Genomic DNA, 18,819 nt, shown 5'->3' with positions numbered 1-18,819 from the left:
GAGGAAGTCATACAGGAAAAGGTATTCACAAAGTATGAAGATACTATGCTGATTAACCATGAAGCCGAGATGGGCTTAACTGCCCCAGAGTCCAGAAGAATCATCTTCTCCACAGCATTCAGTCTCCAGCCAAAGATAGTCCCCTTCTGACTGGAGCACAGGGGTCAGGAAGCAAGAGATGGTAATGCCTGCCTATTGGTGACTATGAGGAGGAGGAGGAGGAGGCATGTAAATCTAGAAGCTTGCAACCTTTCCTGCCTCATCCTCTGCAGTTTCTCCACATAGCAATTTAGAACAGATTTCAATACAGGTGGCCGTTGGGGTAACAGAAAATGATCCCTACAAAATTCACAATCCAAACATTTGAAATGAGGAATAAAATTCACTCTAAATTTATTGGGGAAAAAAAATGTTTTGGCCAACTCTTCTTTATTGACGCAGAAAATCACGATCCAAATTATTTTCTAGGAATGCCAACCCCCAGTAGCGTGAGGGCTGCCTGTCTTGGTGTGCTGCATGTTTCCCTTGAAGGGTAAAACCACAAGATCACAAAACACAGCTAAGGAACAACAGTTTCCAAAATTACATTTAATGATTTTTCTAGGGTTGCCACTTTCCATTTCGGGTTGAGTTTAACTGCATTTACACATTTGCAAGAGGATTATAATCGACAGGCACATGGATAGGAAAGGCAGGCACAAAGTGCTGGTGTAACTCAGGGGGTGAGCATCTCTGGAGGAAAATGATAGGAAACATTTCGGGTCAGGATCCTTCTTCAGCCCTGACCCAAAACATCATCCTTTACGTCCAGTGATGCTGCCTGACCCACTGAGTTACTCCAGCACTTTGTTTCTATCTTTGATATAAACCAGCATCTGCAGTTCTTTGGTTCTACATGGACTGGAAAGTTTTAGAGGGATACTAGACCGAGTGGATCCGTTGGGTCCAAACCTCTTCTGCATTGGTGCAGCACCCTCCCCCTTCCCCTCCCTTCTTCCCCCCCTCTCCACCCCACCCCCTATCCCCTTCCCCCCCTCCCCTTCACCCCTTCCCCTCCCCTTCACCCCTTCCCCTCCCCATCACTACTCTCATCCCCATCCCCTTCACCCCTCCCCATCCCCTTCACCCCTCTTCCCCCCCTTCAACCCTTCCCCCCTCCCTCCCCTCCCACCATCCCTCTCCCCCCCTCCCCTCTCCACCCCCCTCTCTTCCCTCCCCCTTCAGCCCAACCGTGGACCCGTTGTCGGGCGGGGAGTGCCCCCGTGGCCATAGGCGAGCAAGGGGGGACAGGGAAGAGGCACTGACCTAGGCCCCGTTTCTCCTGCGGGTCTCTCCTGAGAGCCGGGCATGGAGCCGAAGCGAATCCTGCAGTTCGGCTGCAATCTGCGGCGAGTGGCGGCGATGGCATGGACCCATTGACAGGCGGGGAGTGTCTCCCAGGGCCGTGAGTGAACATGGAGAAGGCACTGACCTCGGCCCCATTTCTCCTGCGGGCCGGGCATGGAGCCGAAACCTCTCCTACTGCTCGGCTGCGATCAGCGGGGACGCCATCTTGTGGATCCCCTGCCGCGCGCTGCACCATGGGAGGAAGGTCAGGCGCGGGGCATGCCGGGGCGGGCGCCGGTCCTCCCACTGGTGCTCCGGGGGGGGGGCATATTTATTAAAGTTTATTACGTAAATTATTTATAAAAAGTAACAAAAGTGGGTTTGTTCAGACCACGGGGGGGAATGATGAGTAGGGTGGGCCTAAAATTGTCGCGCTGTTGTGTACCGTTTTGGCTCTGTAGAGAGTATGGTACACACATAAACATATACACACAATAAAAACGAGTTTTAATAATATACTAGACCAAACTTCTCCTGCATTGGTGCAGCACACCCTCCTCCGCTTGACTCCTCCCCTTGACCCCTCCCCCTCACCCCTCCCCATTCCCTTCACCCCTTCCCTCCCCATCCCCCTCCCCTTCCCTCTCCCCTATCCCCTCCTCCCCATCCCCTTCACCCTTCCCCCTCCCTCCCCTCTTCCCTACCCCCACCCCCTTCACCCCTCCCCCCTCCCTCACCCTCACCCCCATTCCCTCCCCCTCCCCGCCCAGCCCCCGCCTCCCACTCCACCCCTCCCCTCCCACCCCCCTCGGCCCAACCGTGGAGCCATTGTCGGGCGGGGAGTGCCCCCATGGTCGTGTGCCAGCAAAGGGGGGAAGGGGGGAAAAGCAGTGACGTTGGCCCCGTTTCTCCTGCGGAGCCGAAGCATCTCCTGCAGTTCAGCTGCAATCTGCGGCTGGGAACAGGAGGGAAGGCATGGACCCGTTGCTGGGCGGGGTGCGTCTCCTGGGGCCGTGGATGGGCGAGAGTGGACAGGGAGAAGGCACTGACCTTGGCGGCATTTCTCCTGCTGCGAGCGGCTGGCGACGGCCATCTTGTTGGACCCTCTGCCAGAGCTTCCGCAGCACGCTGCAGTATGGGAGGAAGGTCAGGCACGGGGCAGACTGGGACGGGCGCCGGTCCTCCCGCTGGTCCTCCACCCGGGGGGGGGGGTAAGGATTTATTAAAGTTTATAAGGTAAATTGTTTTTAAAAAGTACCGAAAGTGGTTTTATTCACACCATAGGGGAATGGTGAGTAGGGTGGGCCAAAAATTGTGGCGCTACCGTGTACCATTTTGGCTGTGTAGAAGCGCAAGGGCATGGTGCACACATGCACACAGAGAGTTTTAGTAATATTTATAGATGGAAGATACATGCAAGTGGGACTAGTGTAGATGGGGCACCTTATTTGGCATGGTTAAGCTGAGCCAAAGGGTCTGTTTCAGTGCTGTGTGAAACTATGACACTATACTTGAAAACAATGAGTTTTTGGCATTTTTTAAGGTGGCAATTGTACAATTATGCTCACAATGTGCCTCTATCATGGCAAACTCGCCCGATACTTACAGATTGTGTTAATACTAAGATCACTGCTGCTTTTAATGTTCTAACTTCACAGCAACAAAAAAAATCCAGACTGTTGTGATCACAATGGAAACAAAAAGATTGACAGTGAACAAATATTGAAAGCAAGATACTTAAATAAAAGAACTTGCAAGTTTGTAATGTGTGGACCACTTCAGATAAGAGCAGGATGGCTTCTGAATTTTTAAATTGCTTTTAAGTGTAATGTCTGGCCAAAGCCAGACACCAAATGTATCATTCTTAATAATGTCTCGAACAGCATGTGCACGTTAGAAATCAGTTTTCACTTCTCAATCACAGCACTGAAAAGATCTTTATAGGAATTGGATAAATTAATGTGTACATTTCCCTTCATTTCTATATGACGTATTTAAGGGACATGGACAAAAAGCATGTCTTGGAAAGAAAAAATGAAGGACCAAGATAGTAAAATAAGAGAAAATAATGGTGAGGCAAGGTGCATGGGAGATGCATAGAACGATATCAAAGTAATAGATGCTAAATAGTATTGGAGGAGCAGAGAGGGCTAAAAGAGCTCAAATAAGATAGAGGGATGGATTTGAAGATATAAATGGGGAATAAACGTCTTGAAACCCATTCAGAAAGTTCAGAATAGATCCTCACTGGCATCAAAGTATTAAAGTGCAAAATTATGGAGGAACTGCAATTTATGGAGGATGTAAGACGTGAAGCCATGAGTAGAATCTTTGACTTCCTAAGTCATGTACAAACATTTGAGATAATAGTAAGTAGCACTGGGCAATAATGGTGAAGCTGGCAATTGTACTCTTACAATCACAGTGTATCTCTGTTGTGAGATTTTCACCTGATGCCTACAGATTATATTGGACTGATAATGTAATACAAACTTCAGGACAAGCCGCAGCTATTCAAAATCCAAGGAAATCCTCTGAGTAAACTGGGCAACATTTAACCCTTTACTAACATCACGAATTTTATAAACAATTTGTTTATGGGTCCCTACTTAGATATTTCCGTCGATTAATGCAACTACCAATTTACAGAAGTAATTCCCTTATTGCAAAATGAGATGGATCTTTGAACACAGGAAAGATGCTACATAAACATCCTTTTCTTTTCTTTTTATTATGTTTTTACCTGAATTTCTGTTGAATGATACTTGAGGTATTTTATGACCGTGTGAAGCCCATTAGCTTCTTGCAAGGTTCATGGTGGTGAATGGAGGAAAAACAAGAAACACATTTTTCCCCAATTATTAATTTATCCCATTCTGATATTGTCTTTAATTCAACTTTAAATCAAATCTGAAGTCAGCATCGATGAAGTTCTTCGGAATGGCCAAACAAATATTATATTTTAACCCTTAGTATTATAAACTATTCTGAAACTAGTATCAGTTATTTATGTGTCATTCATAGATAAAATTCAACACTACATTTCAGGGAGAAAATAATACAAAACATTCCTATTTATTATAATACAACAGATTTAACATTAAAATAGTTCCAAGGTTTAATGTCAGCCAGTCTTCTGACTAACAGATTGTTTAAAGCCAATCAATACCATAGCTGACAGTTGCAGCCATAGTTTTTTAGCTAAAATAACTGCCTTATTCAAAACATGCATCTTAAAAATGCTGAATGTGTGCAACATTTTAATGCAGAAATTTCCACTAAAATCAAACCTTTTATTCTTGGACTGTACATTTCCAGAGTATGTGGACTCCAGTTTGTAGCTCACCACATCTAGCAGGGCATAAAAGGAGATTTCCCCAAGGTCTTTACATCACCAATAGAGGTCTCTGTAGCATATCAAAATTTGATTTTGTAATGTACAATTTCAAGACTTTCCTTTTACCTAATGTTTTATTCTTTTTTTTAAAAATGCTCCTAATATCTCTTATTTTGTGCAGAAAATGTCATTTTGCTCAAGTATATTTTTGCACGTGCAGAGTGGGCCCTTTACTGCACCACAAATGTGCCTATTGTTCACATAAGAGTTCAAACAGCAACTTTCAATAGGTTAATCAGCCATAAAGAGAATTACAACTATAACAAATATACACATCTGTCCATTTACAATTAAGGCCCGCCAGATATCATTCAAGTACCACTGATTTGCTTGCTATTTATAAAGAAATGACAGAAATAATCACGAAGTTAGGTAACTAGTAGTACAAGGGGTGCTCCAATATCCCAGTACATTAGGTTAGTAAGAGGAGTAAAAATATATTTGCCGTTCTTTATCCAAACCTAATCAAAATGCAACAATTACAGGGCATATAAATACTTGGATGTTGAGAACAGACAAGAATGAAAACGTGATTTTCCAATGGATAAGTATTCAATGCCTTGATTCAGGCATATCCAGCAGCTAGCTGGTTGTGGTACCAAAAAGTGGTGAAAGCCAAGAAACTGTTTGCAAGCAAGAACTGCTATTTTCACAGAAAAAGTATACAGGCCATTCCTGTTAAGAACACCCAGTTCATGGACACCTCTACACACGTGAGCTCCCATAATACTATGAATTTTTTTAATCTGTTGTACGATATGCAGGAGATTCTGTGACCACAATTGGGACAATTGAATGGTATGTCAAGGATGTCACGAGTGACTGCAGAACATTCTCAAGGGAGAGTCACCAAAGGTCATGCTCACCTTGGTACCTACGACATGATAGAAAAAGGGATGATGTCCTGCAGAACAAATATAGGGAGTGAGGTAAAATGTTAAAAAGCAGGACCGCAAGGGCAGTAATCTCCAATTACTCCCAGTACAATGTGCTCGTGAGGACAAAAACAACAGGGTAGGCCAGATGAATGCATGGGTGAGAAGATGGTGCACACTGCAGTGATTCAGGTTCTTGGATCATTGTGACCCATACACGAGGGCCGAGATACACCTGAACTGGAGGGGGATCAATGCCCTGGGAAGCAGATTCACTAATGTTACGGGAGGGTAGGCTAGTCTGGAAGGTTAGATCACCTGGGATCCAGGGACAGTTGGATAATTGGATATACAGGTTAAAAGTTGAATCTAACACAGCGTTTATTTTGACAAGATATGCTGTGTCCTACATTTCTTTATCACAAATTTATTGACCCCCCCCCCCCCCCATTTAACTCCCATTGACAGATCTGCCCAGCTTTCAGCTCTTAAGGGCCTGTCCCAGTTAGGCGATTAGGCTGTCGCCGCACGTTCGCCGGGGTGTCGCGGGCATGATCGTGAGGAGTCTTCAATGAGTCGTAGCGGATCTCGGCGCGTCGCGGAAAAGTGACCTGCTCTAAATTTTTCGGCGACAGCTGGCTTGTCGCCAAGTATCATAGCTTATTGCGGGCGCTGTCGCATGTTGTCCCCAGGTTTGTTAGGTTGTCGCCAGTACTGAGGATGGATGAATTTCATTGTCGACTACCAACATCAACCGGAGACAGGTACCGGGATCAGGAGAAGACAAGGTCCGACCGGAACTGTCAAAACCTGTTTTGACAGAAGTCCAGCTGTGGAATGGGGGCGGAGACCGCGATGCGGTCTCTCCTCCATTTTAATTGAATAAATTGCAGTCTAGTGACACCAGTAATTGGTCGATTTTAAACAATAGAGCGATTATTATCAAATGCTTAACTACATAAATCTGCTTTCAGTCAATAACTATTTGGTCAAATGATTCTGTCCCGATATCCTGATAAACTGCCGAGCGTACTGTAACGGCAGGGGATTGTCGAGTGATGGTAGAGTGGCTTATTTTGTGGTTTAACGTTAGTAATTAGAATAGCAGAGTTGTCTCTGGTCAGGGACCTTCGTACTTTCACCCTGCCTTAAGATGCTGATTTAAACCGAAGATAGACACAAAAAGCTGGAGCAACTCATCCTTCATTCATTTGTTCCTTACCAACGTCCAGCGATCTCTCGTTTCCCCTCTCCCCTGACTCTCAGTCTGAAGAAAGGGTCTCGACCCCAAACGTCACCCATTCCTTCTCTCCAGAGATGCTGCCTGTCCCGCTGAGTTACTCCAGCTTTTTAGTGTCTATTTTCTTCGACCTGACTGCAGCAGGTTACGAGGCATCGGATCTCCCAACAGTGGGAGGAAGAGTGGCCGTGGGATTTTCAGCGGGACTGGATAAGTAAAAGATGTTGATACCTGGGAGGCTGATACAAAGACAGTGGGGTCAACAGTATTGGTATTCGGGTTCCCGCTGTCTTTTGAAAAAGTCCCGAACGTCACGTTAAAACCAGATTCCAAGTCTCCCATGGGAACGCATTGGTTCTGCTGGAGGTTCACTGAAAAACCCTTGTCGCAGATGCATTTAGAAGCACGTAATATTAAATTAAGAAAAGGCATTTGAAGATACTAGAAGATAGTTTTGTTTAACCAATTTATTTACCGTCAGGACATTTGACAGGTAGATTGGAGGCGACAGTTTGACGGTCTGGTAAGTGTGCAAATTTCACGATGTTTCCGAAGATTGTGTAATCTCTTAGCCAGGTGCTAGTTTCACAAAAAACTTTACTCAGCATTGTCGTAGGGTAAAAGAAACTTTTGGCGATCTGCTACGAAATTGACAGTCGCCGGTAGTCGCCTTAAAAATCGCGTAACTGGGACAGGCCTTTTACTCTTACTCATTCCACAGAGGTCAGCCTCACCATAATAGTGAATCACCCTTCCGTTCAAATATTATACCTAGTCATGTTGCAATTGCAATTAGCTAAATACTCGTGCACCTTCCGACCCACTGTTCATTATTAAACCTAAACTTCCTTCTACACTGTTCTATTACAAGACATTGTAGTGGATCGCACTGGTTCCTAGGAAGCAATCACATACAAAATTGTAGGGCATCTGCAGTGGGTAAAATGGCATATTCCAGACTGGTGGGGGCACAGTGGCGTAGCTGGCCTCGATCCAAATCTCTGGTGCTGTCTGAGAGGAGTTTGCATGTTCTCCCTGTGACTGCATGGGTTTCCTCCGTGTGCTCGGGTTTCCTCCTACATTCCAAAGTAGTGTCATTGGTCTCTGTATATTGCCCTTGGTGTGCAGGGAGTGGACGCTAAAGTGAGATAACATAGAACTTGTGTGAAAAGGTGATCGATGGACTCGGAGGGCCAAAGGGCCTGTTTCCATGTTGTATCTCTAAACTTCAGTACAATGCTCTAAAAGTTAGATAAGTCCTTGCTCTACTCCTTACTTCAATAAGGAATCTGGGATGTTCATTAAAATACTGAGTTGATGAGCAGATTCACTGCCAGATCTGGTCCTTTATGCCAGCCATTCCTGCTGTAGGTATTGTGGCCCCATTCATTTGAACGGGATCAGCACCCTTCACTAAAATTCTACATGAATTTAAAATGCAGAAAAAGTTATAATGAATATTCCAGGTGTTGCTTTTCTAAAATTTGAGGTACCTTAAATAAAATTAAATATTCCTAAATTAATTTGTTAAATGTTCTTTAACTTGAAGAGTTGAAGAACATTTACAAACTGTAAAAACCTTCAAACATTACAAGCTGACAGGTGGCCATCAGAGTGGTCCAGTGCAGAGGCCACCCGCAGCCAAGTCACCACTCAAGAACCACTCTGCCTCAGGAAATGGCCTCAGCAGCAAAGATGTTCAGAGCACCATGGTTGCAAAGTGTAATCAAGAGCACCTTACAGGAGGTTTCTGACAGAGCATGGACTGGGTCAGTACAAAGCTATCCTGATCACAAGAAAATTGTCTCTTTATAACTTCCATTTGCCTGCTTATACTAACCTAAATGAATGTTAAATTCCCTTTTAAAACAACTCTGCCTTCACTGTTCAGTGAATTTCTGAGTTGATTTATTTTGCCATTTCACAGCTGCTGCCAAAGGGACTAAACACTCCTCTTACTGGTCCAAAATCCTTTTCCATTTCATTATTCCTCAATACCCTGCTTACCTCTGGTAAAAAAATCTCTCAACAAGAAGTAATTATAAAATTACAGTTTCACACTCGAAGCCAACTTACAATAAAATGGCTTTGGAACCCTTGGGATAGTACAGTACAAAATAACAAAAGGTGAGAATTTTCTTAAGACAGCTTCCCCTCTACTATTGGAATATTACAATAGCAGCAGAAACCTTATTTATGTGTGGAGTCAGATCAGCTCCAAAGGAATTCCTGGACAATAAAAACAAACTGTCTTTCACCTCTGCACAGCAATTCCTGCTGGAACTATAGATTTATGGTTGACAGGTGTCAATAAAATCTGAAAGGGTAGCAATCCCTACTGTTGAATCAAGTGAATTTCTGACAAGTATTATTTAGCTTACACACCATTGATCCCTGGACTACATAAAGGACGATGACGGTCACTCATATTGAGACTGACTTCTACATTACTCATCACTTTTCTTACATTGTGCAGGTTCTCCCAGCTAAGTCCCCAATTGTCCTCATTAGCTCACTGCCGAATTCCTTAATCTTTCTCTTGCATTTCCAAATGTATTCGATTTTCTTGGGTCTACGTGGGTTTTTTTAGCAGAGTTTTCTTGTGGCAATTAAAAACACATTTTAAAATCTTAATTTGCATGTATATGCAATTTTTTAAAAAAATAATGAAGTAGGAGAGATCTTTCTTACCAAGCTTCAAAACTGATACCTGTAAAACTGTCAGCAAGACAGCTGCTTAGAATTACTGACCTGGGAAATTAGAAAACATCTGCTGCAGGCTTACTTCAATTACCAAGTTGAAAGGTATGTTTTGGTTTGAAGTCTTGGATGTTTTTGGTCTTGGGGAAAAACAGGGAGATTATTACCTGCACCCAGTGAGAGATAAAGGGAGAGGTCCAGTGAGATCTAGATATCCTTGTGCAATCAATATAATGCAGGTGCAACAAACAGTTGAGACAAGTAGGATATTACCCATCAAAGCAAGTGAAATCAAATACAGGAGCAGGCATGTCTTGCTGCAATTGTAGGCCTTGACGAGACCCGAGTATTATGCAAGTTTTGAATTCCTTATTCAAGGAAGGATGTTCTTGCTGGATAGCAAGGTGCCCCAGGATTATTCATGTATGACAGGACTTGCATATGAAGAGAGATACGGATATTTGAACTTGTTTCACCAGATCTAAGAAGAATGAACGAGAACCTCACTAAAAACGTTTAAAAATCATGATGGGTCTGGACAGATTAGAGGCAGGGAGGGGGAAGTAGATATCCGCAAGTCACAGTCCAAATAAATGGGCTAAAACATTTCGGGTGGATATGGGAGGAAATTTCTGAGGAATTATCTACCACTGAAGGCATTCTGGCCAAATCATTAATATATTGGAGGAATTAAATATGGTACGAATGGCTAAGGAGATAGAGATATTGGGAGAAAGGGTGTTGAATTTGGATGGTCAGCCACGATTATATTGAATGGGTGGAGCAGGCTCAAAAGACCAAAAAGCCAATTTCCATCAGATAGGCTTTTTAGCATAACCTGCTGTATTATTTGGATGAAAACAAAAAAATTAGTCTTAGCAACGGTGACCATGAAAAGTTACCAAAATATTGTGAAAACCCATTTGATTCATTACTATCTATAGAGTAAAAGCATCTATTATCATTTTTTCATCTGATCCAAATGCAACTCCAGATTTACCCTGTGTGGTCGACATGGCCTCTGAATTCACATAGTAAGTCAATTGGTTGAACCAATACCACTATTTTTAGACAGAGAAGGAATACAGCTGGACAGATCACCTGGCATTGACTGAGACACTAAATTTGGACTGGGAAAGTTGTTGCCTTGCAATATCGTCCTCTGCAGACTTTGGCCTAAATTTTAAGAGCTCCTCCATAGACCAGCTCCTCCATAGACCAGTCAAGCAATAGACTAACATGGTCATACTCATAAAATGGTAACTCAATACAATGTGCCAGATTCTTCCATCACAATTTCTGGGTTGAATCAACAGCAAAACAGCCAGCAGAAGTAACCACACTTTGGGAGTAGTGCCTAGCATCAACTTCAGACCTCATGAAGTCTAATGAAACAAAGTCAAATATGGCCAATAAGAAACCTCTTCCTTATTACAACTTACCATCCTCTCTCAGCTGATGAATCAGGGCTTCTCCATATTAAGCAACAGTTGCAAGGGCACAGTTTGTACTCTTGGTGAGGAACTTCAATGCCCATTACCAAGAGTGCCTCAGTAGCGCCATCACAGACCAAGCTGGTCCAGTCCTCAAGAAGATGGCTGTCAGAAATGGGTCTGCAGCAGATGGTGAGTGAACCTACTAAATATCATCTTCACCAATTTACCTGTAGTGCACCTGTCCGTGAGACATAAATAGAAAGGACCAGTGCACAGGATTTGCAAGACAATATTTTGCCTTCACACCAAGGACACCTCCATCATGTGGACAATCATTAAAATTGTTTTAAATAATAGTCTTGGATCAGCTCTCACAACTCAAAACTGAGCATCCATAAGGTGCTCCGAGAGCACCAACAGAACAATCACAATCTGTCACATCATGGTTTGGCATCTTCATCCCCTAATATTACTTTCAAACCAAAAGATCAACATGTAACATAGATGGGTCTGTCAGGAATTTCACCTGATCAACTAGTCAGTCATACAGCATAAAACAAGCCCTTCATCCCAACTTGCCCGTGCAAACCAATATGCCCATCTATGCTAGTCCCACCTGCCCACATTTGGCCCATATCCCTCTAAATCTTTGCTATCCATGTATCTAAAAATATGGTTCTAGCCTAGTTAGCTGCTGTATGTAACCACTTTTAAGTTGACACAAGGCAGTCCTCATCCTCCCTGGACTACTGCCGTATTACTTTCCTTGTTGGTGCCAAGCACTTCGATCTCCATCAGTAACTGGCAGGAGCAGCACCAATAAACAATCACACTGGCTGAAATAAGGATGACAGATGGAATGAGGCATACTTGATGGCGGTAGAGCAATGTTCTGGTGTTAACAACCTGTGTGGGGCAGGAGACATACTGATGGTATTTGGGAGTACATTTCTTAAGATGCTTGATTGAAGCCACTGCCGATAAAGAACAGGGTATCGCTTGATGTCTCAAGAGTGCTGATGAGCAAGTATTTTCACAGCATGGTGGCGCAGCAGTAGAGTTGCTGCCTTACAGCATTTTCAGCACCAGAGACCCGAGGTTCAATACTGGCTACGGGTGCTTTTCTGTACGGAGCATGTACATTCTCCCCGTGACCACATGGGTTTTCTCTAACACTCCAAAGACGTACAGGTTAGTAGGTTAATTAGCTTGGTATGTGAAAATTGTCCCTAGTATGTGCAGGATAGTGTTAATGTGCTGGGATCGCAGGTCGCTGCAGACTCGGTGGGCTGAAGGGCCTTTTTCGGTGCTGCATCTCTAAAGTATAATTCGTCCAGTACCACCTTGGCATCAGCTTGGGCTGATTTGGTTTGTAGGTCCGCTAACAAGATGATAGCCGGAATTCCCATGGTAAATAAAAGGGACGGCATTTTATGAATAGGTGTTCCATGTCAGGGGAGCTGAATTGAGCTATGACCGTTGCATCAGTACACTATGAAGTGAAGTTTATGAAGGTTTGTTCAAACCTATTTGCTCTGGACATCTGAGCCTCTACTTGTACAGCACAGAATTTCAAAGATTTTCTTAAGCATTTTCTCAACCCAATTTGCCACTTTTAACAAACTACTAGACCAAGTTGGGCCCAAACCTCTCCTGCATTGGTGCAGCACCCTCTCCAACCCCCTTCCCCTCCCTCCCCACCCTCCCTTTCCTTCACCCCTCTTCTCCCCCATCCCCCTCAACCCCCTTTATCCTCCCTCCTCCCCCCTCCCTCCCTAGGAGATAGATTTAAACTTTAAAATGTGAATAACTAAAAATATAACACCGATTTCAATTAAACTTCTTCCATTAGCACCAAAGGGACCACGGTGAGTAAGGTGGGCCTATCGTGTACCGTTTTGGCTGTAGTTCAGGATCAAACAAACGAAAGTTTTAGTATATAGATACATATGTACCCCAAGATCTCTGTTCCCTTTCTATACCCTTTTAGAATTAACCTTTCCGTTAATATTGCTTCTCTTTCTTCCTACTAAAATGTGGCACATCACATTCCTTAGTATTGAAGTTCGTCTGTCACCTATCTGGCAATTCCACCAACCAGTCCATATCTGCTTGAAGCCTATCACTATCCTCCTTTCAGATTGTTATGACTCCAAGTGATTCTTATCAGAAAATTGGAAATTCTAATTCTGCACAATCAAGTCCGTCATTAATAAATGTTACAAAAAGTAGAAGCCCTGGTACCAATTCCCGAGGAGCTCATGCACCCACTTCCCTCCAATCTGAAAATTAGCACTACTTGTTCTGTTTCTGTCAATCAGCCAATTTTCCAACCTTGCTGCTACTCTCTTTTGTTCCATGGCTTGCGCCGCAACGACAGGCCCATTATGTAGCACTTTGTTAAATATCTTTTGAAAGTCAGTTCATACATTGACCAATTTCGTTATTTTATTAGAAGGCTCCATCAAGTTAGTTAAATATAGTCTGCCTTTAACAAATCTATAATGGTTATCTCGATCAACCCATTCTTGTTCAAGTGACTGCTTATTGCACCCCTAACTACTGTTTCCATGACACTACCTAACAGTGATTGGTTATACCCTTTATTAAGCAAGGATCTAACAGGTGCTTTCCAGTGCAGTTTTCCAGTTCCAAGGCATCACCCCTACATTCGTGAATGTTTGGAAAGTTATGGCTGTGGACTCTGTAATATCCTCCCTTACTTCCCTCAGCAACCCAAGATGGATTCCATCCACTTTAATCTCTTTGAACTAGGAGCAAAGAGGTCCTTCTGCAGTTGTACAGGGCTCTAGTGAGACTGCACCTGGAGTAGTGTGCAGTTTTGGTCTCCAAATTTGAGGAAGGATATTCTTGCTATTGAGGGCATGCAGCGTAGGTTTACTAGGTTAATTCCCGGAATGGCGGGACTATCGTATGTTGAAAGACTGGAGCGACTAGGCTTGTATACACTGGAATTTAGAAGGATGAAAGGAGATCTTATCGAAACGTATAAGATTATTAAGGGGTTGGACACGTTAGAGGCAGGAAACATGTTCCCAATGTTGGGGGAGTCCAGAACCAGGGGCCACAGTTTAAGAATAAGAGGTAGGCCATTTAGAACTGAGATGAGGAAAAGTTTTTCAGTCAGAGAGTTGTGAATCTGTGGAATTCTCTGCCTCAGAAGGCAGTGGAGGCCAATTCTCTGAATGCATTCAAGAGAGAGCTGGATAGAGCTCTTAAGGATAGCGGAGTCAGTGGGTATGGGGAGAAGGCAGGAACGGGGTACTGATTGAGAATGATCAGCCATGATCACATTGAATGGCGGTGCTGGCTCGAAGGGCCGAATGGCCTCCTCCTGCACCTATTGTCTATTGTCTAACTATCATTTCTATCACTTCGCCACTTTTAGCCATCCCACACCAGCAGCATTATACGCCTGGGTGAAAACTAATGCAGTCATTCTTTAGCATCTTGGTTAAATTTTTTTTGCTCATTGACTCACTCCACTTCTCCTATTACAATCCTTTCACTGTTTAAGTGTGTTTTTTTTAAATTGTGTCTCTTATAGTCTTTTCTCATGCTCTCACTTTGTTCACTTCCTTCTGCACTTCCCTCTGAACCCCTATTTCTTGCTTATATTAACATTTTGGCATGTAATATCTCCTTTTTGCGTATTAACTTACCCTATAAATTCTTATTCATCCAGGGAACTTTGGTTTTAATTTGCAGGACTGAAATTGCAATTACTCCAATGTGACAACATCCTGGGCCTCCCACTGTGAAAACTTAATACATAACAATGCCGTAATCTTTAAGGGCAACGTTTCAGTACAACTAACATAGGTTAGTGCCACAAGCTATTGTCACTCCTCTGAAGGTCGTTGATCAGAATATCCTGTAAATGCAGTTTGTTATATTGTCAAATATACAACACCCTACTAACATTAGAATACTTTGTCAGATGCATTTCTTACTATAGGCAAGTGATTTTTATCCAAGTTCGTTCATTGTACTCAGAATGCATATTGCCTCAGCATAAATTATACATTTCCACTTTTGGGCTTTGTTTAGATTTTGAGCAATTCCAGTATTTTGTTTTTGTTCTTTCACTCTACATCTTCATATTAATCGGAAAGATCATCTTGCCACATTTGCAAGCTAAACTTTCTCTGCACAGAAATAAATCAGCAGTCAAAAGTGATAGCGAAAGTCTGAAGAAGGGTCTGAACCCGAAACGTCGCCCATTCCCTTCTCTCCCGAGATGCTGCCTGACCTGCTGAGTTATTCCAGCATTTTGTAAATAGCGACCATACAGAATATCTACAATTTTTTATGGAATGATTATTTCTGATAATGCTGATTATTCCCATTGTTTGCACCAATGTATCATTGGAAATTAAACGGGAATTTAGTGCTAAATGTTAGGATTACCAATTTGAATCATGAAGTGATTTGAAGGTTAGTCATGTTTACATCACATGCTAATGGAAAATGATTTTTATTTTAGAATATTAAAATTATAAAGTCACATCATGACTAGGATCAATTTTAGTTTGCTTGGCTCTGTCTAAAACAAAAATAATGCAATTTTATTCATTGGCAGTAAGGAAGATTACAAAGAATCAAGGTGGTTCCTTGAATTGAGTGGTAAAATTGTGCAACAAAACCACTTTAGTTAACCTCAAGCAATGTTACTGGTAGTTGGAGCCTGATGAAGCACTGAGCACTCACTGACAAATGTATATAAAAATAAATTGTCCGGGTGAAGACCCCTCTTCAGTCTGAAGGGTCTCGCCGAAACATCACCCAGTCCTTCTCTCCAGAGATGCTGCCTGTCCCGCTGCAACAGTTCCATAGATAAAGCATTTGCATCTATCTTCGATTTAAATCAGCATCTGCAGTTCTTTCTTACACAAAATAAACTGTCCAATTGACCAGATAACTTCTTCAACATCTAATGCCCACAACTCCATCCAATCAGATATTTCCTCCACTACCTTCCCTGCACCTTCAAGCTAAACGCGTTTTCTTTCTTATAATAAAAAGAAAATGGTTGAAACAATCAGGTTAGCAGCATCTGTGGGAAAGAGAAACAAAATTAACATTTCATGTCTGAGACCCTCAATTTCTCTACTTGTTATGTCAACTCTGACAAGAGATCTTCGAACTGAAGCGTTAGCTGTTTCTCTTTCCACCGATACTGCCCGACCTGTTATTTCATAGTTTCTTTTTCATTTCAGATTTCCAACATTTGCAATTTTTTTTGTTTTCCACATGAAACAATATTAGAAGCAAAAAAATAAGGGAAGATGATTAGACTTTATTGCCTCCCATCACAGTGAGGAATGTGGAATCTGCTGTGGTGGATGTTTATGTTAACTTTTATGTAGTTGTGTGTTTTGTTGCTTTTTTTAGTATGGCTGTATGATAATACAAATATCGCTGTACCTTAATTGGTACACGTGACAATAAAAGACCTTTGAAACCTTCCTTTAAAACCTTTGAAAATGCTGAAGACATTGTGATGAAATGTGATTGACCCGAAATCAGTTTTGCCACTGTTGCTCCCTCAGCTGATGAAAACTTCAAACACTTATTTCATTGTACAAATCTGCAAGTACTTAGCTTTGCCACAAATATTTTTTTTAAAGCAAAGCACAAGCAAGAATGCTCAATAGAATCTACTGCCCAAAGGAAAGCAGATGGTAAATAACAAACTTAAGGAACTGACAAAGGTAATTCCTTCCTCTCCCTCCTCCTGTCCAGCAGAAGATACAGAAGCTTGAATGCGTGCACCACCAGATGCAGGAACAGCTTCTTTCCCTGTTACCTGACTTCTGAGCAGTGGTTCCATTAGCCAGAGTACTGACTGATTCACATGTACCCCATTGCAGACATTGGACTTTATCTATGGAACTGTTACGACGCGTGATGAGAACTATTTGCTGCACTCTGTATTTTCCCTTTGCTCCATGTACTGTGCTTGAGTTTGACTTGATTGTATTTATGTATAGTATTACCTGATCTGTTTGGATAGCATACAAAACAAAACTTTTCGGTGGACGTGGCAATAATAAACCTAAACTTCAAAAAACAAACTGCTGGAAGAACTCAAAAGGTCAAGCAGGAACTCTGGAGGCCAAGGGATAGTGATCATTTCAGGTCATGACCCTTTGCCAGGATTGAGGCGTGGATGGGAGATAGCCAGTGTTGAAAGGTGAGAGGGTGAGTGATGCAAGGACTGGCAGGTGAGAAGTATATGAATGAATGAATACTTTATTGTATTGAGCCAAGTGGGGGAGCTGGAGGGATTTTTATGGGGACACAATGGGATAAGGAAGAGAGTGGGATGATTCACAAGACTGGGCGATAAGGATCAATGAAAACTGGTTGAAACTGGATATCAGTCTCAATCAACATTAAGGTAAAAGTGAACTAAAGTGAATCCATGCATAGCAACCATTAATCAGACTCCATGGAAGAATTTATCATTGTGCCTACCTGGTAAAAACTGGACTACACACAACTTACGTAGTCCCATGTGTTTTAGAGCATAGAACAGCAAAACAAATTCAGCTCATCATATGTACTCATAGCTAACACAGGGTAGCGATAATGGAAAGAGAATAAAGAAATGCATAAAAATAAAATACGCTCTAGATCAAAGAGCTCTGCCTGGCCCTTGGGACAGGTTCGCCCAAATAGGCCAACTTGTAATAAAGGATTTTTTCTGATGATAAACCCCAGAGTCCACGTGAATTATTTCTGTCCACAGCATCATGTTGGGATTTAGAGGCTGGTGGAAACAGAAAAAGAGGGTGCAAATGCAGTAGGGGAGGGTGGAGGCAGACAGTCCAGAAGATGATAAGTGGAAACAGAAGAGACTGCAGAGGCTAGAATCGGACAAGGACGATGCTAAGCAAAACCGTATATGATGGGCAGTTGGAGAGAGGTCAGGAGAACCAGTAGGCACAGTGTGGACTCGATAGGCAGGTGCAAGTTGGTGGGTGATGTAGAGCCTGGAGTCCAAACGTCGAGTATCCCTTTACTTGTGGGGCTCGGCCCGCTGAGTTCCTACAGCAGTTTTGCTCTAAATTCCAGCATCTCTTGTGACTCCTTAAAGCATTGACACCCTGACTCTATCCTTGGGGTTTGCACTCTTGTTGGAGAATGAACGACACCGCACACAGTAGCTGTTCTCGCGAGCGGCGGAGGAGGAGGTGATGGCGGAGGCGGCGCAACCAGCGCTGCTCCGAGTCCACCTGTTGCACCCTCGGTCCGGGCCCAACAACCCGCCGCAGCTACTCTGACTCCCCCTCACGATCATAAGCGGCTCCGAAGTCATTACCTGCCATCTGGCTAACGAAGGCATCCGCCGCCATTGACATGTCGCTACTCGCCAACTTTGAGCCGGCTGAGAGCGGCAATAACGGCTCGCACACACGCACAATGTCACCGGCGCCGCACGCCCACTTCCGCCGCCGCAGCGGCACCACTTCCTGCCGGCAAGGAGCGGGCAGGCGCGCCTGCGCAGTGCACTCGCTGGCCGGCAGCGGCGGCTGCTGACGACAGCACGTCGACCCCGTGACCAACGCCGGTTGTCTCTCAGTTCATAAAAGATGCTCTCGGTAACTATGCAGGAGGACATGTCTTTCCCTCTGTTAACGGTACGTCCATAAGCTCGGATAGTGTTCCATAATGGACTTTATGTTTGTTATGGCGTCCACTTGTCTGGTACAGACTGATACCGTGTGGAAACATGCCCTTCGGTTCAACTTGCCCACACTAGTCCCACCTGCCAGCATTTGGTCCATATCCCTCCAAACCTGTCCTATCCATGTACCT

At 43.4% G+C, this 18,819-nt stretch overlaps 1 protein-coding gene across 2 annotated transcripts in view; it reads right to left on the bottom strand.

The window, feature by feature from the left end:
• Positions 1–18,521, bottom strand: part of mtx2 (metaxin 2) — a 60,571-nt gene extending 42,050 nt beyond the window's left edge. For both annotated transcript variants that reach the window (XM_078403992.1, XM_078403993.1), the window contains exon 1: positions 18,323–18,521. In XM_078403992.1, the coding sequence (XP_078260118.1) occupies positions 18,323–18,362 (40 nt within the window). In that variant the 5' untranslated portion in view covers positions 18,363–18,521. The remainder of the gene's footprint in view (positions 1–18,322) is intronic.
• Positions 18,522–18,819: the final 298 nt, after the last annotated feature.

Source organism: Rhinoraja longicauda, chromosome 8 (assembly GCF_053455715.1).
Source record: "Rhinoraja longicauda isolate Sanriku21f chromosome 8, sRhiLon1.1, whole genome shotgun sequence".
Classification (NCBI taxonomy): Eukaryota; Metazoa; Chordata; class Chondrichthyes; order Rajiformes; family Arhynchobatidae; genus Rhinoraja; species Rhinoraja longicauda.
This window is presented reverse-complemented; position numbering and strand designations above follow the sequence as displayed.